Source organism: Chelonia mydas, chromosome 15, assembly GCF_015237465.2.
Source record: "Chelonia mydas isolate rCheMyd1 chromosome 15, rCheMyd1.pri.v2, whole genome shotgun sequence".
NCBI lineage: Eukaryota > Metazoa > Chordata > Testudines > Cheloniidae > Chelonia > Chelonia mydas.
Genome location: NC_057856.1, coordinates 5945915 through 5966157, shown reverse-complemented (window position 1 = coordinate 5966157; position 20243 = coordinate 5945915). Strand labels below are relative to the sequence as shown.

The following is a 20243-nucleotide window of genomic DNA, read 5'->3' as shown; positions in this document are numbered from 1 at the left end:
GGGCAGCACAGCATGGGGAGGAGGTGACCAGCCCTCTGTGAAGGAAGAAGTGGTTCAGGACTATTTAGAAAAACTGGATGTGCACAAGTCCATGGGGCCGGATGCGTTGCATCCGAGAGTGCTAAAGGAATTGGTGGATGTGATTGCAGAGCCATTGGCCATTATCTTTGAAAACTCATGGTGATCGGGGGTAGTCCTGGAAGATTGGAAAAAGGCTAATGTAGTGCCAATCTTTAAAAAAGGGAAGAAGGATGATCCTGGGAACTACAGGCCAGACAGCCTCACCTCAGTCCCCAGAAAAATCATGGATCAGGTCCTCAAGGAATCAATTCTGAAGCACTTAGAGGAGAGGAAAGTGATCAGGAACAGTCAGCATGGATTCACCAAGGGCAAGTCATGCCTGACTAATCTAATTGCCTTCTATGATGAGATAACTGGTTCTGTGGATGAAGGGAAAGCAGTGGACGTGTTATTCCTTAACTTTAGCAAAGCTTTTGACACAGTCTCCCACAGTATTCTTGTCAGCAAGTTAAAGAAGTATGGGCTCGATGGATGCACTACAAGGTGGGTAGAAAGTTGGCTAGATTGTCGGGCTCAACGGGTAGTGATCAATGGCTCCATGTCTAGTTGGCAGCCGGTATCTAGCGGAGTGCCCCAAGGGTCAGTCCTAGGGCCGGTTTTGTTCAATATCTTCATTAATGATCTGGAGGATGGTGTGGATTGCACCCTCAGCAAGTTTGCGGATGACACTTAACTGGGCGGAGTGGTAGATACGCTGGAGGGTAGGGATAGGATGCAGAGGGACCTAGACAAATTGGAGGATTGGGCCAAAAGAAATCTGAGGTTCAACAAGGACAAGTGCAGAGTCCTGCACTTAGGACAGAACAATCCAACGCACCGCTACAGACTAGGGACCGAATGGCTAGGAAGCAGTTCTGCAGAGAAGGACCTAGGGGTTACAGTGGACGAGAAGCTGGATATGAGTCAACAGTGTGCCCTTGTTGCCAAGAAAGCCAATGGCATTTTGGGGTGTATAAGTAGGGGCATTGCCAGCAGATCGAGGGACGTGATCGTTCTCCTCTATTCGACATTGGTGAGGCCTCATCTGGAGTACTGTGTCCAGTTTTGGGCCCCACACTACAAGAAGGATGTGGAAAAATTGGAGAGAGTCCAGCGAAGGGCAACAAAAATGATTAGGGGACTGGAACACATGAGTTATGAGGAGCGGCTGAGGGAACTGGGATTGTTTAGTCTACGGAAGAGAAGAATGAGGGGGGATTTGATTGCTGCTTTTAACTACCTGAAAGGTGGATCCAAAGAGGATGGATCTAGACTATTCTCAGTGATAACAGATGAGAGGACAAGGAGTAATGGTCTCAAGTTGCAGTGGGGGAGGTTTAGGTTGGATATTAGGAAAAACTTTTTCACTAGGAGGGTGGTGAAACACTGGAATGCGTTACCTAGGGAGGTGGTGGAATCCCCTTCCTTAGAAGTTTTTAGGTCAGGCTTGACAAAGCCCTGGCTGGGATGATTTAGTTGGGATTGGTCCTGCTCTGGGCAGGGGGTTGGACTAGATGGCCTCCAGAGGTCCCTTCCAACTCTGTTGTTCTATGATTCTTTTCTTTTTGAGAATACAGACTAACCGGCTGCTACTCTGAAACCTGCCATTTTAATGATTGTTTGGCACTTAGATACCATCACTTTTGAAATATTTGTGATAGATAGAGAAACAGACTAAAACTATTCTCAAGCATTGATAAGACTCCCCCAATTCAACACCCTTATGAATTTTAAACTTGAAGTGCATTAAAACATGATAATATTCATTGTGTAGTATGTAGAGTCCAATACTTGGTGGTTCTCAAACTTTTCCATAACAAGACCCCCTGACCGCTGTTCTAGGACTCCCACAAAACCCTTCTCTCATTTAACTAGGCAGTAACTATTGACATAATGTACTTGTGCATCATTTTGTACAAATTAGGCAGTCTAGATGGCCTAGCTTTTATTTCCCCTCTTTTATTTGCATTTTGTATCGATATTTTAAAAAGCTACAACCAAAAACATTTTAAGATTAAAAATCATGGCTGGCACTCTGGGTGCTCTGTTTATGGCCATGCTTCGGGTTCAGGGAGCTATGCCACCTCCTTGTGCTCTCCTCCTGGACAAAGCCTCAGGCCTGCAGGTGCACTCCATGAAGGTGACCCCTCTGCCCATGTGGAACTCGTTGCAGGATGGGGGCTTGAACGTACAAGCCAGGCAAAGGTTAGAGGGGGAGGGATAGTCTACAAGCATGGTGATCACCATGGATGGGTGGCAATCAACGTGTTAGCTCCACTTTTCGAAGGAAATTGTTCTGATATTTTTTAAAATTTGTATATTGAGTGGGGTGAGTTAATTGGAGCACAGGAGTCTGGAAGGGAAGGACAGTACTGCGGAGGAGGGCAAACAGGGACAGAAGGAACACTCTCCATGTGCCATCTGATAAGAACAGAGTTACCTGGTTTCCAAATGCAGCTGCACAAGTTGTACATATTCTGATTAGTTTATCCCTAGGTCTGTGCATTTCCACTGTACTTTTGCTTCTGCCAAATCCTCCCCATCCTTTGAACTTGAACCCAGCACAGCTGCATTTGTGAGACCCAACAGAAGCTGTTAACTGAGCAGCACCTGGTATCATGGAACTGAACTGACATTGGCAGGAGAGTGATTGCTGGCGTTAGCAGGTCCTTTCTCGCTCTGACATCTGTTTTCATGAGAGAGCCAGTATTTGGGAGTCAGACCCACTTACACCACGTCCTTTGACTTTCTGGCAGGTGCAAGTCCAGCAACAGGATTTCTGAAGCAGAGCGGCATTAACATTGATTCCAAAGGCTTCATTGTCGTCAACAAGGTAAATACTGTCAGAGCACTGACTGTTGCAAGGCCCTACGCAGGCTCTGAAGGTAGGTGTGGAGACAGCCATATAGCGGAGGAGTGGGAGCAAATCCAGAGTTAAGGTTGTAGTGCAGTAGCTGTTTAGAGCCAAATTTTCAAAGTAATCTGCCTACACATGTGTATTTTAGAGTATCTTGAAAATTGCTGTAGCTCACTAAGGGCATGGTTAGACTATGTGGGATAAATATGGGGTCATTTAGCTAAGGGATTCTTGAGTAGCCCCAAAGTGAGTGGTTTAAGATTAATAGATTCTTATGAATATTGACTCACAATAAAATTGCGCGAGAGGATGCGATTTTGGCCCCTGCTGTGGACTGTCCCATGAGGATGTGAAAAGCTTGAGACATCAAATGATTCTGGGGACGCAAAATGAGAAAAAAATAGAGAGGGAGAGCTCCCACCCCTTCTCACAAATTCCTGGAGTGTATCGGCAGTTGCACAAAAGTACACACCCAGTAACCAAGAGGTCTACTCACAGAACGTACTCTAACTGCTATTAATGTTTCTGTGCCGTGCAGAACCCTCACTGTGTTACTGTAGCCTTGGAGGCTGACTCGAATGCACCCATTTCACAGAGCCAGGATAGAACCCAGGACCCAGATCCTCTAAAGTATTTAGACTTCTAACTCCCATCAACTTCAATGGGAAACACCTTTGAGGACCTGGGTCTATGTCTCTCATATGACCAAGCCAACTCTCATCCACTTTGCCACACAGTCTTCAAAAAGCAGCCTGCCAAATCAGATGTGTGTATAACCCACAATAACAATAAGATTCTGCAGTGGTGACCCTCTAGAACAGGGATGGGCAACCTGTGGCACGTGTGCCGAAGGCAGCATGCGAGCTGATTTTCAGTGGCACTCTCACTGACTGGGTCCTGGCCACCTGTCGGGGGGGCTCTGCATTTTAATTTAATTTTAAATGAAGCTTCTTAAACATTTTAAAAACCTTATTTACTTTACATACAACAATAGTTTAGTTATATGTTATAGACTTATAGAAAGAGACCTTCTAAAAACGTTAAAATGTATTACTGGCACGCAAAACCTTAAATTAGAGTGAATAAATGAAGACTCGGCACAGCACTTCTGAAAGGTTGCCGACCCCTGCTCTAGAAGTTATACCACGGATCAAGGTTTATGGCTGTACTGCTCATTGTGTGTTATGTGATGTGGTTTTGAGCTCAAGTGGCAGGGGCTTGTGCTTCTACAGCCGGAGGTTCTGGGTTCAGTCATCACAGACAACCGACACAGAAGCATTGTTACCTTTGGCGATGCTATCTGAACCATGCTCGCATAAACAGGAAGACACACCTAGAATCTTGTTGCCTAGTGTCCCTCTGCACTCTCAAATCCTGTGTAACAAAGTGTGATTGTGACTCCCTACATGGCCCACACAGAGAGCAGTAGCATTTATACACTCCCTTTCCCCCCCAAGAACCACCGCCCATTGCTCCTGTAGGTGAGGTGAAAAAGGTCTGTGCTGTGAAGATGAAGGTTGTGGGTCAAACCTAGTTAGTGACCCCTGTGAGCGTAAAAAGACATCTTTATGTATAAAAGTTCACCATCAGCAGGAACAGGACAGGTTCACTGTCTCTGCGAAGGTACTGATATTAGGACTGTTCCTATGGCATGGTATGGTTTTGCAAGACATCTCGTAGTGCTGACACTAGAGACTGTGGGGGAGGCTGAGTTCCAGATGCCCAGGGCCTGCTATCCTTTCATCCAGTGAGCCTGATGTGGGTACAGCTGGCAAAGGAGAAGTGGGAGTAATGTATTGGGGTGTAGATGGGGAAGCAACTTCTTTTCTCTCTCTTTCTCATCCCTTCCCTTCTCCTCTAGTACTTGGATTCTTTTTGCCTGATTTGGCTCAGTGTTGTAACCATGGTGACATCACCGACCACTCCACTGAGCTGAGTACTTGCGGGACCTGTGCTTTGCTCGTGCTGGGAGGTGGGGGAAGGCGAGAGGCAGGCGTGCCTATGGAGGTGACCAGTATAGTCCAAATCCAGTGAGTCTTGCCATCCAAGTAAGGGTAGAGTAGTTGCTACGTACAATTCTGCACACTCAGTCTGTGGGGGTGACACCTTGTTTGTTGCTATGTCTAAGTCAGCAGCATGAAGCTGCTGCTGACCCTGAACTTATAACGCCAATTGCAGCATAATCACCAGTGGTGCTTGTGGTTAGATTTTCGGCTGCGTGTGTGTTCCCTCTGTGCGCTGCCCCAGCTCTGCGCAGTTAGCTGGCACAGCAGACCTCGAGCAAACGCCCAATGACCACAAAATCCATTAAGGTGCAAAGGCACTTGGTCAGGTTTATTGTCAATGAAGCACGGTCCTAGCTCTCCAGATCAATGTCTACAGTTACACTAGCACATGTATGCCCGTGACAATGGATACAGCTCAGTGTATGGCGGGACTTTCCATTCCCCCCTCAGCTGGCCTGCCTCTTGCTCACAACTTAACTTTATATCAGCAAAGTTTTGACTACTTTAGCCCAGGCCTCAGGTCTCTGATACATGGGCTTATGTTTCAGGCTCTCTCCCTACTACAGTGCTAATGGCCCCTTGCTTCCTTTCAGATGATGCAGACCAACACCCCAGGAGTTTTTGCAGCTGGTGATGCTGTCACATTTCCACTGGCCTTGCGTAACAACAAGAAGGTGAACATCCCTCACTGGCAGATGGCACATATGCATGGTGGGTGTATTTCAGTCCCTTGGCTTTAGGGCTCCTGAACTACTTAGGGACAAGCGCATCTTGAAGATGGCCAGCCAGACCTGGCTAGATAGAGAGGCAGTTGGGGAATGGGGATATATTATTCACCATTCACTTGACTGTTCAGTATTATCCCTCATGATTCCTTCATGGGTTGTTTGTCCTAGATTGGCCAGTAGTCCTTACCCAATGGGGTTTTTTCAGATTTGAAGGTATTTAGGCACCTACTGATGCAAATAGGTGCCTAGTGGAACTTAATAAAGCACGTAAATTAGTTGAGTCCCTAACTCCCATTGCAGTGTTGTAAATCTGACTAGGTGCCCACCTTCCTCTTTAGGCCCCCAGATACAGCTCTAGACCTTAGCTGTGCAAGCGAGGAATTTTTCCGTGATGCCTTTAGCTTCCTGCCATAGCACAATCCTTCATGGAGCTCCCTCCTGCAGCAGGCTGTGGCATGACAGGCACAGTTTCCTTCCTTAAGAGTCCCCAGTAACTTCACACAAGCTTTCTTGCCTCAATAATACCCCTCCTTGGGGCCAGTTTATTATCAAAACATAGTGCAAATCAGTCCATAATCAAAAGTCCCCCACATAGTCCATATCACTGCAGTGCATGTAGTCCTTAAAACCCTGCTCTTTCCAGCAGGAAATTCACCTCGCTGCTGGGACTCATACTGCAGTGTCTTCCACTACATCTCTGCTCCTTGTCAGTCCCCTTCTGGCCCTCTGCCAAGACAGCCACCCCATTCCTTCCAGCTGGAGCGTAACCCTGCTCTTCCCAGAGGGAACCCCACAGCCCCTTTGCTGCGAGATTGTCCTCTCCAGGGGAGCATCCCTCACTCCCCCAACCCTCTCGCTGTTCCCTGGGTCCAGCTCTCCAGCATGTCAGCTGCAAGCCCTTCTGCTGCTCCCCTGCCTCTAGCCTGCTTCCTCCTTCAGCTTTCTGGCTTAGAGCCAGCAGGCACCTCTCTCTGCTGCTGCCACTCCTCTTCCTGCCATCCGCCCTCTCCAGCCCTGGCTCAGGGAGACCAGCCAACAAAACCCACTTGCATTGCTCCTGCCTTCAGCCTTCTCCCAGTAAATACCTTCTGCTTCCTACGAGGACCTCCTGTAGTCTCTTGTTAACTGGTAGCTCTCACCTGCCTTCTTCCGAATGAAGCTGGTAACCCCAACTCAGCGGATCTGTCTCCCCATTAAGGCCCTGCTGCCCTGCTCCTTTACAGCCTCCAGCACTGCCTCATCCTCTTAAATGGCCAAACTGGTACAGGGGCACCGGATCTGCTTCATTTAAGGGGGTCAGCCGCCCTGTGACACTTCCCTTATCAATTCTCTGCACTTCATAGCCTCTAACTGATATTGATTTCCTTGTATTTCCCTTTTCTTCCATTAGTTCTGTTTCTTTTTTATTTCTAATGCTGATTTCACTTCACCACGGAACCAGGTTAGGTTTTAGCCCAAGTGGTCATCCTTCCTGAGTGTGGAATTCTGGCTTTTTAGCCCTCTAATAAACTCCTATTTTTCATTCACATTTTTCTATCTCAATTTTTCCTCTTATTCAGTTTGGCTCATAATTGTTCTCAGTGTTGGGAACTGAGCGATTTTCAAGCACCAAGTCTAGGTAGTTCTGGCTGCGACTGTCTTCTTTGTCCATATTGAACATAATCAAATGTGGCCTAGACCATTGCTAGAATTCCTCTTCTTCCTGATATATTTAAAAATACGTTTATTATCCTTAACCTACTGGCCTTAGACATTTGGCTTCTCTCAGTGTTCAACAGTTTACCCAGAAAAAAGGAACTCCGCCCCCTCCCCCCAGTCAAGTTGAAGGACTCAGTCATCTCCCCGCTTGCACACTAGCCTCTTTCTCCTTTTTGCATCAGCCTTTTTTCCCCACCCCCCATTCTCATGCTTCCCACCGTGGCACTGCCTGTCTGCCAGCCAGGTGCCCCAGTGGTCAGTTTTTGGAGTTCTATCACCCAGGTTACCCTTCCTTTTGAACACAATACTCTGGTTAGCATTGTTTTAAACATGCTTTGAGGATTTGAATATCATTACATGACCTAAACAAGCATCGGCACTAAAAACATGCTCTTCTTTACCTACAGCAACGCCATTCTCAGTCTATGAAGCCCTGAATCACCATGGTGCCAGTACAGATTTTGGGGAGGGGCAGTGATACTTTGCCCCATAAAGGTCTCTGTTCTTGAGAAGTGTTTTATCCACTGCCCCTCCTCTTCCCCTCTCTCCTTGTTCATTTTTCAATATCTGTGAAAGGTGCCAGGCGTGGAAGCCTGTGGCCTATCTGTGACTTTTACTAAAAATAATGGAGTCGGGGGGTGTTGACAGGGAACTGACTGATGCCCAAGTGGGGGGTGGGAGGAAGGGGAAGAGAGCCTGAGATCTGTTGCAGGAGGAAGGGGGAAGTCCAGCATGTGCCACTGCCCACAGCTTCAGATCCCTCTGCCACAACCCCAGCAGCTGAGAGCTCTGGGGCCCCACCATCTGCGGTGGCTCGGATCTCCAGGTCCTGCTGAGGCAGCTGAGAGCTCTGGGGCCCCCCCACGGCAGCTGAGAACTCTGGCCCTGCCATCCTGGGGTTGAAGCAGAAAACGTCTGGGAGGTCTCTGAAAGTCATGGAATCTGTGATCTCCGTGACATAATCTTATCCTTACTGATAGCCAGTCTTCTTGGAGGTGGGAGGGCACCCTCTAAAAGTGCAGATTAAGGGTTTATATGTGAACAAGAGCCACACAGCCTTCCTTTGAAGGCAGGTAACTGAGGGGCTTCACCATGACCTTGCTAGCATTGTGGTTCATGTAACTTCTGCTGTCGTCCCTTTTGCTTGGTTGTCTGATGGGAGTTTTTTAGTCTAAGGTGAAAGGTCTCCTGTGATGGTGGACTGTGCTGATGGTCACCTGTGCTGATGGTGACCAAACAGGAAATTCAAAAGCTCCCAGGGTTTTTACTGCCTACCTGGCTAGTGCATCGGAGTTCAGAGTGTTGTCCAGAGCGGTCACAAGGGAGCATTCTGGGATCGCTCCCGGAGGCCAATATCGTTGAGTTGCGTCCACAGTACCTGGAACTGTGATCTCGATTTTAGCGCTACTCCACTTGCCGAGGTGGAGTACAGAAATCGGGGTAAAGAGCCCTTTAAATCGAAAAAACTGGTTTCGTTGTGTGGACAGAACCAGTTTTAGTTCAAGGTAACTCAGCTAATTCCAAAATAACTGCATACTGTAGACCAGGTCTTAGACTCCACTTAAACTGTGATTAGAGCAATTGGTAGCAAAAGGCTCTAAACCATCCCAAAGCCCTGGGTGCAATCCAAGTACTCTGGGCCTGCCCACGCCCAGAGCATGTGACAAGACTCCCACATGATTTCCTTTCTTACACTCTGTTTCTTCGGTTTTCCAGGCCGCATAGCAGCTCTGAACATGCTGGCCCATGGCATGGAGATCAACACGGTCCCGTATCTGTGGACGGCTGTGTTTGGGAAGAGCATACGATATGCAGGTCAGACATACTAATGTGAGCCTGAGGAGCAAGGCAGCCTCTCGAACCGGACAGAAGCCTTAGAGAAGTCTTGGGGGGATAACACCCAGCTCCCTGGAGGGGTCTCACCAGCCACCGATGTCTGCACTTTAGGAAAAAATGCCACACGTGCTACTGTGGGAACAGGAGGAGACCCCAGCGTCCTAAGATTTACAAACGGGAGATGGCTTTGAGAGTGCAGTGCTGAACCTGACTGGGGGCAGGGCCTGACCTTCAGTGGGGAGGAGATGCCTGTCCCTGGCTGAGGCGTAGGGGCAATCCCTAAACCTGGCTAGGGGTGATGGGTGACAGCTGAATCTGACTCGGGGGAGAGGCAACACCCAAAACTCTTTCGGGGGGCAGTGCCTGAGCTGGGCATGGCACCTGGACCCAATGAGGGTGTGAGGTAGCTGGACTGTGATGACTGGTATCACAGACGCTGAGTTTTATTTTTCCTGGTGGGTGCTTCACCCCCGCTCCATCCCGAGGCCCCGCCCTCAATTCATCCCCGAGGCCCTGCCCTCGCCCTGTCTCTTCCCGCCCCTGCTCAGCCCCTTTCCCCAAGTGCCTCCCACCAGCCGCTGAACAGCTGATCGGTGCTGAGCACCTGCTATTTTTCTTCCCGTGGGTGCTCCAGCCCCGGAGCCCCCACGGACTCGGCGCCCATGGCTGGCACTGCTGATGTGTGAACATGAGGAGTTCTGAGAGAATTCCCAGACAAAAACTATGCTAACAGGGAGTTAAAGTGAAGAGTGCATATTTCGAGTGAAATACATGACGGCAGTGTTGTCCAAAAGAAGCATTATAAAGCCACAACATTCAGAGTTAAGGTTTAATTTAAAAGAATTCCAAACAAGTTAAAATAATCATATGATCATGACGACTGAGGTGTTTCAGTTTCTGTGGTCCCAGGTCAGATGATACAGGAGATTTGTTTTCTTTTTTTTTTTCATCATGGAAAATGTATTTATAATGTGAAGTTTTCCTGGGACCCATATTGTGCATGAATTCAAAATGCCAGCCTGAGTTACCACATCATTTGTATATTTCATACCTGCACACATAGCACTGGGTAAGCCCATTCTAAAACATCTGAACAACACGTGAAGGTAAATTTGCCTGTTCAATGGCTTGGCAGTAGATTCTACTGGTGAGAGGTCTGAGCCCGTCCAAATAGGGAAGATAACCACTGTGCTAATCTGGACATCACTTCTGGGTCTGAGTCTCTTCTTCATCCCATTTAGCCTCAGCAAGGGGCTAGAAAGCCACTGAATTTCCCTCACTGTGAAGCAATCCCCAGCAGAGATAGAGCTAGAATAGCTGGCTCCTTCACCACCCCCTGCAGCCTCTAGCATAGGGGACCAATGTGCTACTTTGCTCTGGCCGTTCTCCACTCATGTACTGGCCAGTTGGAGCCAGAGTCAGCAAGTATAGGTTAGAGGAGCCCCAAGGCCTCTCTGAAGTACACCAAGGCTAGAACAGAACTGGCCCTCAGATCAAGAAGTCAGTTTCTTTGCTATGTTCTCTCTCAGCTATGCCTTCTCTCTCTAGTCATCTGATATTGTTGGTTTATCCCACTGAGGTCCTTATGCTCATAACCTTATTCTGAACCTCCAGTGCCTCCTGCATCAGTCAAGGTACATCTATGCTCGTGCTGGAAGGTGGCATTTCCAGCTAGACATACTTGTGCTAGCTTGACGAGTGTTAGTGTGCTAAAAATAGACATGTAGCATGAGCAGCGCAAGTGGCAGGAGGGACTAGCTGCTTCTGTGGATAATTAATGAACCAATCACTGGTCCAGGGAGAGACAGAGAGAGAGAAATGAAAAACACCTTTATTCACATAAAATTACATTAAAAACGATTTAGAAGTGTTATAAAATTGCAATATATACACCAAACAATGAATATGAAAGCAAAATGTGTCTTAAGCAAACATTACACATGGATCACTAAAGCGTCGTCATCACCACATTCGCTCAAAATATTAACACACCAAGTCAACCGAAAAGTCCCTCTACCCTCCCAGTCTGTTCTGGTGAGATTTCAGAACAGCCAGTTTTTTCCCAACCCAGCAAAAAGTTAGGCAGTCAAGAAACATGTGGCCAGTCTCACCCTGAGAACAAACAGGGGCTTGTGAGTGCTGTCTGGAATTTGGCAAGGATCTTATCCAAAAAACACACACTCCCTCTGTCCCAGTGACTCTTTCCTTGTTTGTCCTCAGTGCAACAGCTTCAACAGGAGACACTGAGGGAGCCCCCACATCCGACTATCCCATACCACAGTGATAGGCGCTCACCTGAGAGGTGGCAGATCCCTGTTCCATTCCTTGCCCCCACCCACAGGCATAGGGGGTGACTTGAACTGAGGGACTCCTATAGACATGCTGAGAACCCTCATCACTGAGCTAAAAGTTATGGGGGAGGTCTTCTTCCTTCTCCCTGGACACCCAGCATGGTGCTGCAGTGCACATACCCAGAGGCAGAAACATGGGTACTGAGCAATTTTAGGAGCCTACAGGGTTTGGTGGCGGCTGAGCAGTGGTTTTGTGAATCCCAGTGGGGCCAGATTCTGGGATTTAGGCACCTAAAGTGACACTTATGCACTTAATTCCTTACTGACTCCAGCTCTTGCTGGACAGACTGTGGCGTCCCATAGCACTATGACTGAATCATTTGGGAGATGGCTAAGCAACGAATGCTGGGATTTTACGACTGTCATGCCAACTCCAGCACATGGTGTGTATGGTTTGTAGACTGTTGTCCAAAAAGAGGTTGTGGCTGTAAGACAGACCACCGCCGTATGGCATGTGTTATAATCCAGAGCAGCGCCACACAAAGGGGGAGAGGGGTGTCTACATCTGTAGGTGCTTGCCTGTGTGTGTATCTGTGTGCACATAAGATTGTGTAATGTGGAACCAGGGCAAAGGGAGCAGAATCCTGTCTCCTGCACTGCTTTGACATTTCCCCTGTTTTTCAGGCCATGGGGAAGGATTTGATGATGTCATCTTTCAAGGCGATTTAGATGAACTGAAGTTTGTGGCATTCTACACCAAGTAAGTGCTTCTCTTCCCTTTGAGATATCCCAACATGGACATTAATCTGTCTGCTCAGTTAGAGTAGAAGGAAATATTTCTGCTGAAGTCACTAGCCATCAGGTTTCCCCCCTCCAAGGATTCAGGTTGCTGTGCATTAATAAAAAGACGCATTTGAAATCAGAGGAGTTTTGAGGCCAATGCTGCATGAGGGCACTAGGTTCAGTCTGTTCTGCACAATGAATGTTCTCTAGGCATGCCCAGCACAACGTAGACCTCAGAGCAGGAGGGTGGATTAGGTGCAATGGGTGAGATTCTTAAGCGTGATTTAAGTGCCTAACTCACTTTAGGCATCTCCATCCAACATTTAGCTGCCACTGGCCTGTAGGCACCAATTTCTCACCTTTAAAGTCCACAAGGCACCTCCATTTCAGCAGCTGGTCCTTCACAGAGCACCTCATTCCTGACATCTCCCAGCAGGTCAGCACCTACCTCACACCTAAGCCCCAGTAGGATTTGCAACTAGGCATTTCTAACAGATCTTGCCTCCAAGGCCTGGTGCAATAGGCATGCTGAGAGGACACTGGAGAAGGAGGTGTCCCCTTACGTTCAGTGGTTAGAGCTGGGGCTGGGGGGAGGCCTCAGTTGTGTTTACAAGGCACTTTACAAGGAAAAGTGCGAGAGAGAATGAAAACTAAGTCCTTCCTTTGCATCTTGAGTTCCCTGGGAGGCCACAGGCTCTGGAACGATTACAATCTCTCAGATAGTGCTCCCCTCACAGAGTCAGTGGTAAGGGCTGGCATAGCACCTGGGTTCTCCCGACAACACTGTGATTACAAAGTGGACCCCACTTCCACTGGCCCACAGGGGAGGGCCTGGGACAGGGCAGAAAGGGAGTGAAGGGCTGATGGTGGTGATGGGGAGGGTAGAATGTTGCTCCACATATAACAGAATCCTAGAAGTTAGTGATGGACTGCATCATCCCAGATCTCCTCCTTCTCCCCCTGTCTATCACTCGCAATAGGCCTTCCCCCTGCTCGCTCTTCACACCTGTCAGACTAGCGAGGGTCAGAAAATGGAATTTCTGTTCGGTGGGAAACTTCAACCCTTTGAAATTTGTTTTCATTCTGAATCGGAATAAAAAACTGAAATTTCAGAATTTCCCATGAAATGAAAATGTTAAGAAACTCCATTTGGAAACATAAAAACATTCCATCCTGACAATGTCAGTGCAATAAAATATATCACTGGGGGGGCTGGGGCTCCCGTGGATCCCTGCCAGACCCCTCTTCAAATGGTTTCCATTTGATAATGTGAAAAAAAGTTTCTTTCCAACTTTATCATTTTGATTCATTTTGATTCCCATATCATTTAAATGTCTAGATGTTTCTAATGCCCTCCCCCAGCTGAGGGGTTCTCCTAGCAAAACCAACAAAAGAGAGCTCCTTTTCTCTCTCTTTCCCTTACAAGAGCAGGGAATAGAGTAAAAGAATTTAAAGGCAAAGGCGGCCCCTCTCTTTGGCAATCTTTCTGGAGTCAGCCCTTTTGGGGCTTGGCTTATCAACTAGTCTTTGTCTTTAATTAGGGTCTACCTCCAGCCCCTCCTCTTGGAGCATCCTGCTTTACAAATGGTCCGTGCAGTTTCAGGAGCAGTGAGGCCTGCAACTGTCTCCCTCTTGGCTGATCTGTCTCTGTTGTCAGCAGTCTCTGAGGTGTATCAGTCTTCTTCCAGTTCACCACCCCATCCTGTGGCAAGTTTTCCCTTTTTAAGCTTTCCCCTCCAGGCAGAGCAAGACTTACAGGTGCTGAATAAGCCCAGAAGAATTCGCTGGTTTCCTCCCCAGCAGAGTGAGTGCATGCCCCTTCACAATTATATATATTAAATACAATATATAAACATGTAATATTAACATTAACATTTTGTTATAATGGTTCAAACAAAATGCACTGAAATGATAAAGTTGGAAAGAAACATTTTTACATTATCAAAATGAAACAGTTTGACACTTAAATGAAATGAGAAAAGTCTAAACGATTTGTCTAGACTTTTCTCATCAAAAACTTTGTTGAAATTGAGACATTCCCAAAAGCCATTTTTATTTCAATGAAATTGCATTTTCCAACAGAAAATTCTTCCATCAAAACATTTCTTACCAACTCTACTTCGGACATGGACTAGGGTGACCAGACTTCCCAATTTTATAGGGACAGTCCTGATTTTGGGGGCTTTTTCTTATATAGACTCCTATTACCCCCCACCCCCGTCCTGATTTTTTTTACACTTGCTATCTGGTCACCCTAATATGGACAGACTTATGTTCCCCCTTAGCTGCTCCTTAGCTGACCTACGCACATATAGCTCTTTCAACCTTTTCAAATAAGTCCTTTAACCAGTTCCTCCAACCCCATGATCATTGTTGTTGTTCTTCTCAGAACAGTCTCCAGTTTGTCAAGATCTCTCTGCTAGTGAAGTGGTCAGAACTGAATGCACGATTCCAGGAGTGCTCAATAAAAGTTGTATGGTGACATGATTCTTTCACATATTGAAGCTCAAAATGGGGCTTTCTTTGAAGCCTCATTATATTCCTCCCCTTCAATAGCACAGGAAAATATTTGGCATATTTTGGTATTTATTCCATCCCTAATTAGGAAGGAAATGTCAAATCTCTTTAATTAAACATCTGTAAAGTATTTTGAAGATGAAAAGCTATGGATAGCTAATATGAATAATGACAGCATGTTATTATGGTAATTGATTCATCACTTTGTGTTCAACACTCAGTAAAGCAAGGAAGTGGCAAAGGATTTTGAGCAGTGAAATGTCACGGAAAGGAGAGCTGCTTGAACAGAGCCTGCTGGCCAACCTTAATGTAAATAGTACAGGTTGTAAATAAGCCTTAAATAAACCAGATAGAAAGTGGGAGTCTGCTGCTAAAAGTATGAGTGTTATTCTGAGACTTAGGAAAGCCCACAGGAATTGACTTTTCTATAATAGGATGATCACCTGCATAGAGTCCTTGAGGTAACTTTGAACAGCTCTAGCTAGTGGGGGGCTGCACTGGTTAATCAGTCTGGGGTTCTTCCAAGCCTGCGACTAGTGTCACCTTCTCTTTATCTCTTTATATCCAATTACTTGGAATCAAGGGCAGTCTTTGCCTCTCAGGCCCTAGGAGTTATTTCTAGGTGCTTGAAAAAGTCTCTTCTTTCTAACCTTTGATGGCAGCTCAGTATGGTTCAGTGCTGGTGTTGGGAGAGAGGCCACTGTCATAAATTGACTCTCCTCTGACGACTTCTACCACTAGTCAAAGCTGGAGAGACTGTACCTAGCTGCCTATTTGGAAAGGTACAAAGGGCCCCTTTTGCACTTTGATCTCCCCTGTCTAATTCATTGCAATGAAATGCGGATGGCTTACATTCCAGGGCCTGCTCTCACCGCTCAGTTTCACAATTAAACTAACATTATTTTTTCAGAGATTGAAGAAGAAATTATACAATTGGTAAAAAAAAAAACCCCACAAACACCAAACCTGCCTGTTACCCCACAGTTACAGGGCAACAAAAGCCAGGGCACCAGCACAAGCAAAGCCCCTGTTGGTGCCATAGGTGCTGGAACTAGAGGTGCTGCAGCACCCCCTGACTTGAAGTGGTTTCCATCATATCCAGGGTTTACAGTTTGGTTCAATGGCTCTCAGCACCCCCACTATACACATTGTTCCAGGACCCCTGGTTGGTGTTGCTAGAGCAAAGGTTGAAGTGCTCTTGTCACAAAGGAGATTGGTTTCTTATCACCAAATATGTTGGTGCTAGATCACCCCCAGGAGAGGAAACATAGGAGAAAGGGCCCTCCATACAGTTCACCCTGCGGAATCTCTTGATTATTGTCCCAGAGGATCCACCATGAAGGATCATTGCTGTTGCCTTTCCCCAGAACCTCTCCTCCACAGTAGTAATCCCTGTTTCCCCAACCTCATACCCTCCCATTCCAGCCAATCCCATCCCCACATACAGATTCCCCAACCCCACTGAAGGGCTCCTCTTGGAAAGGGAGGAATGATGCTGCAAAGGTGGTGGAGATCCATCAGGATTTCATGTCCTCTGTCTGTAGATCTTGATTCCTAATTCTTGCACACCCCAGTTTCAGAAATGGTGCCCCAGTTGATTTTGTTAAGAGGCATTTCTTATAGTTTTTCCTGCCCATACCACACTATGGCCAAGATTTTCAAAAGTGACACGTATTTAGGATGTCCTTTTTGAGACACCATAAAAGGACCTAGTTGTACTTAACTTTGTTGACATTACAAGACCTAGAAATGTTTCCAAAGTTAATAATTCGAGTGTGTGAGTCTAGAATAGGATATCCCTATTGATAATGGTTCTGTCATTGTCTCAATCATGCCCAATTCTCAGTCAAATAAAGGCTACCTATTTGGAAAGTGTTTGTGCGATCTTTTTTCTTTCTCCCAAATATATACATAGTTTATTCCTTGCTTCAGAATAGCAAATCTTTTACCCTAGCTGATTGATAGTGTCTCTCTCTTACTTCCTTGTCTTTGAACCAATGAAGTAGAAATTGTCATTTTTCATTCTTGCCTTTCATCTTAGCTACGTAATTAGGTGCCCGTGACATTCCAGAAGTTTTATACGTGTCAGTATCTACTTCTAGTTTTGTACATTGATCTGATATTTAGATAAGAGACAGTCTCCCAGAATTAATTGTTTACAAACTAGTTTGTAATTTGTCTGGCGTTCCCAGCAGGCAGGGTACTAGCCTGCTAGTGTTTGGGTTAGTTGCTTGAGGATTATTGGTTTTCACCCAAGATTGTGTACAACACAGATCTGGGTGTCATTGCTGTGACACCTGGAGGTATGGGAGCAGTGTTGGAGTCTAATGCAGGTTAATCAGGCTCTGTTGCTGTTCTTCTAAGGCCTGTCCACACTAGTTTCTACTGTGTTTAAAAAATCATTTTTCAACATAGTTTTTAAAGTGATTGCTGCAAACACGCTGTTGAGGTGGGAGAAGAGAGACAGTCTGGTGACTGAAGTATGACTTCAGTGGAGCTATGCCCATTTACACTGGTTAAGAATCTGGCTCAGGGATGTTAAAGCCTGAAAGGACCATTCTGATCAACTGGTGTGCTCTCTTGCTTAACACAGGCCAGATAATTTCACCTGTGATTCCTGCATCCTGCCCAGTAACTAGTGGCTGAGGTAGGGGGTTTCTTTCATAATGGCATCCAATCTTGGTTTAAAGGCCCAGATGCTCTCCTCATGTTCAAACCATTTTGTTGCCACCTGCATACTCTGGCCTCAGCTAGTTGGCTAAGAAAGACTCGAGTGGTGGGGAGCTCTCGCCTGGCATAAAGTGTCATAGCTGGCTCCTAGACCAACGACCATTAACATTCTGATGGGGGCTGAGGGGTGTTGAGAGTGAGAGGGGTAAGGATGGAGATTACTTCACCAGGCCAATGCATAACTGGTACAAGGTCCCATAAGGACCTTGGTGAAAGTTTCACTTGGTGAAAGTTACAGCAGCCCTGAAACTTTGCATTGTTGTGCCCGGCCAGTGCAGATGCACCTTCAGAATCCAGTAGGTATAAGTGGCTTCCTGAAGCCCCTCCCCCGTTTCCTGTCATCATCACCATCATGGCAAATCCCAAAGGGACATGGCCTCCTTGAAGAACAAGCGCCACCTTGCAGGCTGGCTGGATGTTCAGTTTATGCCCATCACTGGCAATCTTATCGCACCACCAAAGCTTCAGGTGACCACATGACCACTAGCTGTGTAGTGGCATTCCTGGGTAAACACACTTCGTGATTTGTTGGTCTTCTATCCTAATAACATGTCTGTGCCAAGAAAGTCACCAAAACCAAACCATTGCTGATGGAAGCCATTGCTGGGTTCAGCTTCAAATATCCTCATTTCTGATCTTGTCCTGCCTCTTAATAAGGAGAAACTGATGAAGACGATAAGAACTGAAAACATCAATCAAATGCTCATTAGCCTTCCTCAGCACGCACGTTTCACTGGCGTACAACAGAGTGGGTAGAACCGTGGCTCTATAGAGCCACAGCTTTGTAGCAAGCTTAATGTCATGGCATTGCAACAGAGGCTGATGAAGGGCCTGAAACATGGCAGCAGCTGCTGCTATACAAGTGCCCACCACTCCTGAGCAACCTCCAGCACTGTCTGTGACACTTCAAGTATTTGCCAGTTGCCACCTGCTCGATGTCTAGTCTGGACTGGTTAATAGTGAGCTGGTTGAAATCTGGAGTTGGAGAATGCTTGATAGCAGGGGCCAGGACTGAATTTTATCCAGATTAATAATCAGACCTGTATGCACTATTTCTTGCCTAGCTGCAGCAATTCACCCAACTGAGCCAACAAGACAAGGCCATCGGTGTATTTGAGATCTCAAAACAGAATGTTATTCAGCTCAATAGCATCAACAACTGGCTCCGCAAGCTTATCCATCATCCCATTCAATGTCCAATTTCCTGTGGGACACTTGCAAAGAACTGGAGAATTAACCAGATCCCTTGGTAAATTCTTCCAAAGGTTAATTACACTCACTGGTAAAAATGTGTGTGTGATACAGCATGGCCAGAGGGCAGCAGGAGAGTGTTAGAAGGGAGCCTTATTCCCTGTAGAGGAAAGAGAGTTTGCTATAAATTAATTAAAGCACCTGAAGCCAATTAAAGCACCTGAAGCCACTCACATGATAAAACCCCCTGCTTCAATCAGACAAGAGGAGGAGTTGAAGCAGAGCGGATTGGTGTTGGAGCAGAGAGCAGTTTGAAGGAGTTGAAGCAGAGTGGATTGGTGTTGGAGCAGAGAGCAGTTTGGAGAAGTGCTGCGGTGGGCTAAGAAGACCAAGACCCTAGGTAAAGGGACACCTGGTTTGTGCAGAGGGAGAGCAGGAAGTCCCACAAGCTGAAGGGCAGGAGAGGGAAGTAGCCCAGGAGAAGGAACCGCTAGTTCTAGCGGTTTACCGCTATCCCTAGGGCCCCTGGGCTGGGACCCAGAGTAGAGGGTGGGCCCAGGTCCCTCCCTCTCCACTCCCCTCCTCTAGGACACTAGTGGGGCAGTTAATACCCCAGTTCAGGGGCAAGAAATGGTGCCCTGAACGCCCCCACCCCCCAAGAAGAGAAAGCGCAAGACCCATCATAGAAGTGCCGGCAATTTGCCACAGTGCTATATTTCTAGTATGAATTTGTAGATCTTCAGCTTCCAGCCACTGGACCTTTGTTCTGACTATATGCTAGATTAAAGAGCTGTCTGATGTCAGAATCCTTAATCTAGGTACTTGTCACCTCTTATGCTTCTTTTCAACGAGCTAAATAGGTGGATGATGGGGATTTTCGAAAGTATCTAAATCCAACTGATTTTTCTTCTATCCCTATTGGAGCTACCACTCTGATGAATCAATGAGTTTAAGTACTTTATCATCACTCCATCCCTGCACTTTGATACATAAGGACCCTCTTATTGGAATATTTCTTACTTTACTCTGGGCAGGGATTGCATTGCTTTTCACGCTGTTCTAGTCACGAATGGCTTTGCAGGTCTCAGAGAAGTCATGAACACACTGTAGTCTTGTCAGAAGCGTAATAGTCACTTGAATGCTGCACAGGTTCATTTTGATTTAGGCTCAAGTGCTCTGCACAGAGTGCATGTCTCTTTGTCTGTATGATATTTCCCAACTCTTTTTAGCAGTGAAAAACCATTATACATTATTACGTGTGGTCCTTATTAGAGCTTGGAGAATAAATGATTTCTCAGTTTGCTGGCATTTCCAAAAAAACTTTTTTTTTTTACATTTCAGCTCAACCAGACCTAATCCAAAATCTCTGAAAAAATATGATGATTTGAAAAAGTTGACAAACCATTTTGTTCAACTTGCAATGAACCATTTCACTTTGTTTCTAGGCACTTTTTAACATACCGCCAAAGGAAATAAAAGGCTAGAATCACATTCACCTAATTTTCCCACCACCTGCAGCACTGTGATTTCTATGCATACTAGAAGG

The 20243-nt window shown here is 46.5% G+C and overlaps 1 protein-coding gene across 2 annotated transcripts in view; it reads left to right on the top strand.

Moving 5' to 3' along the window:
- The window catches only part of AIFM3 (apoptosis inducing factor mitochondria associated 3), a 117785-nt gene that overhangs the window by 83222 nt on the left and 14320 nt on the right, over window positions 1-20243 (top strand). For both annotated transcript variants that reach the window (XM_037879114.2, XM_037879113.2), the window contains exons 15-18: window positions 2817-2893; window positions 5517-5634; window positions 9066-9164; window positions 12161-12236. In XM_037879114.2, the coding sequence (XP_037735042.1) occupies window positions 2817-2893; window positions 5517-5634; window positions 9066-9164; window positions 12161-12236 (370 nt within the window). The remainder of the gene's footprint in view (window positions 1-2816; window positions 2894-5516; window positions 5635-9065; window positions 9165-12160; window positions 12237-20243) is intronic.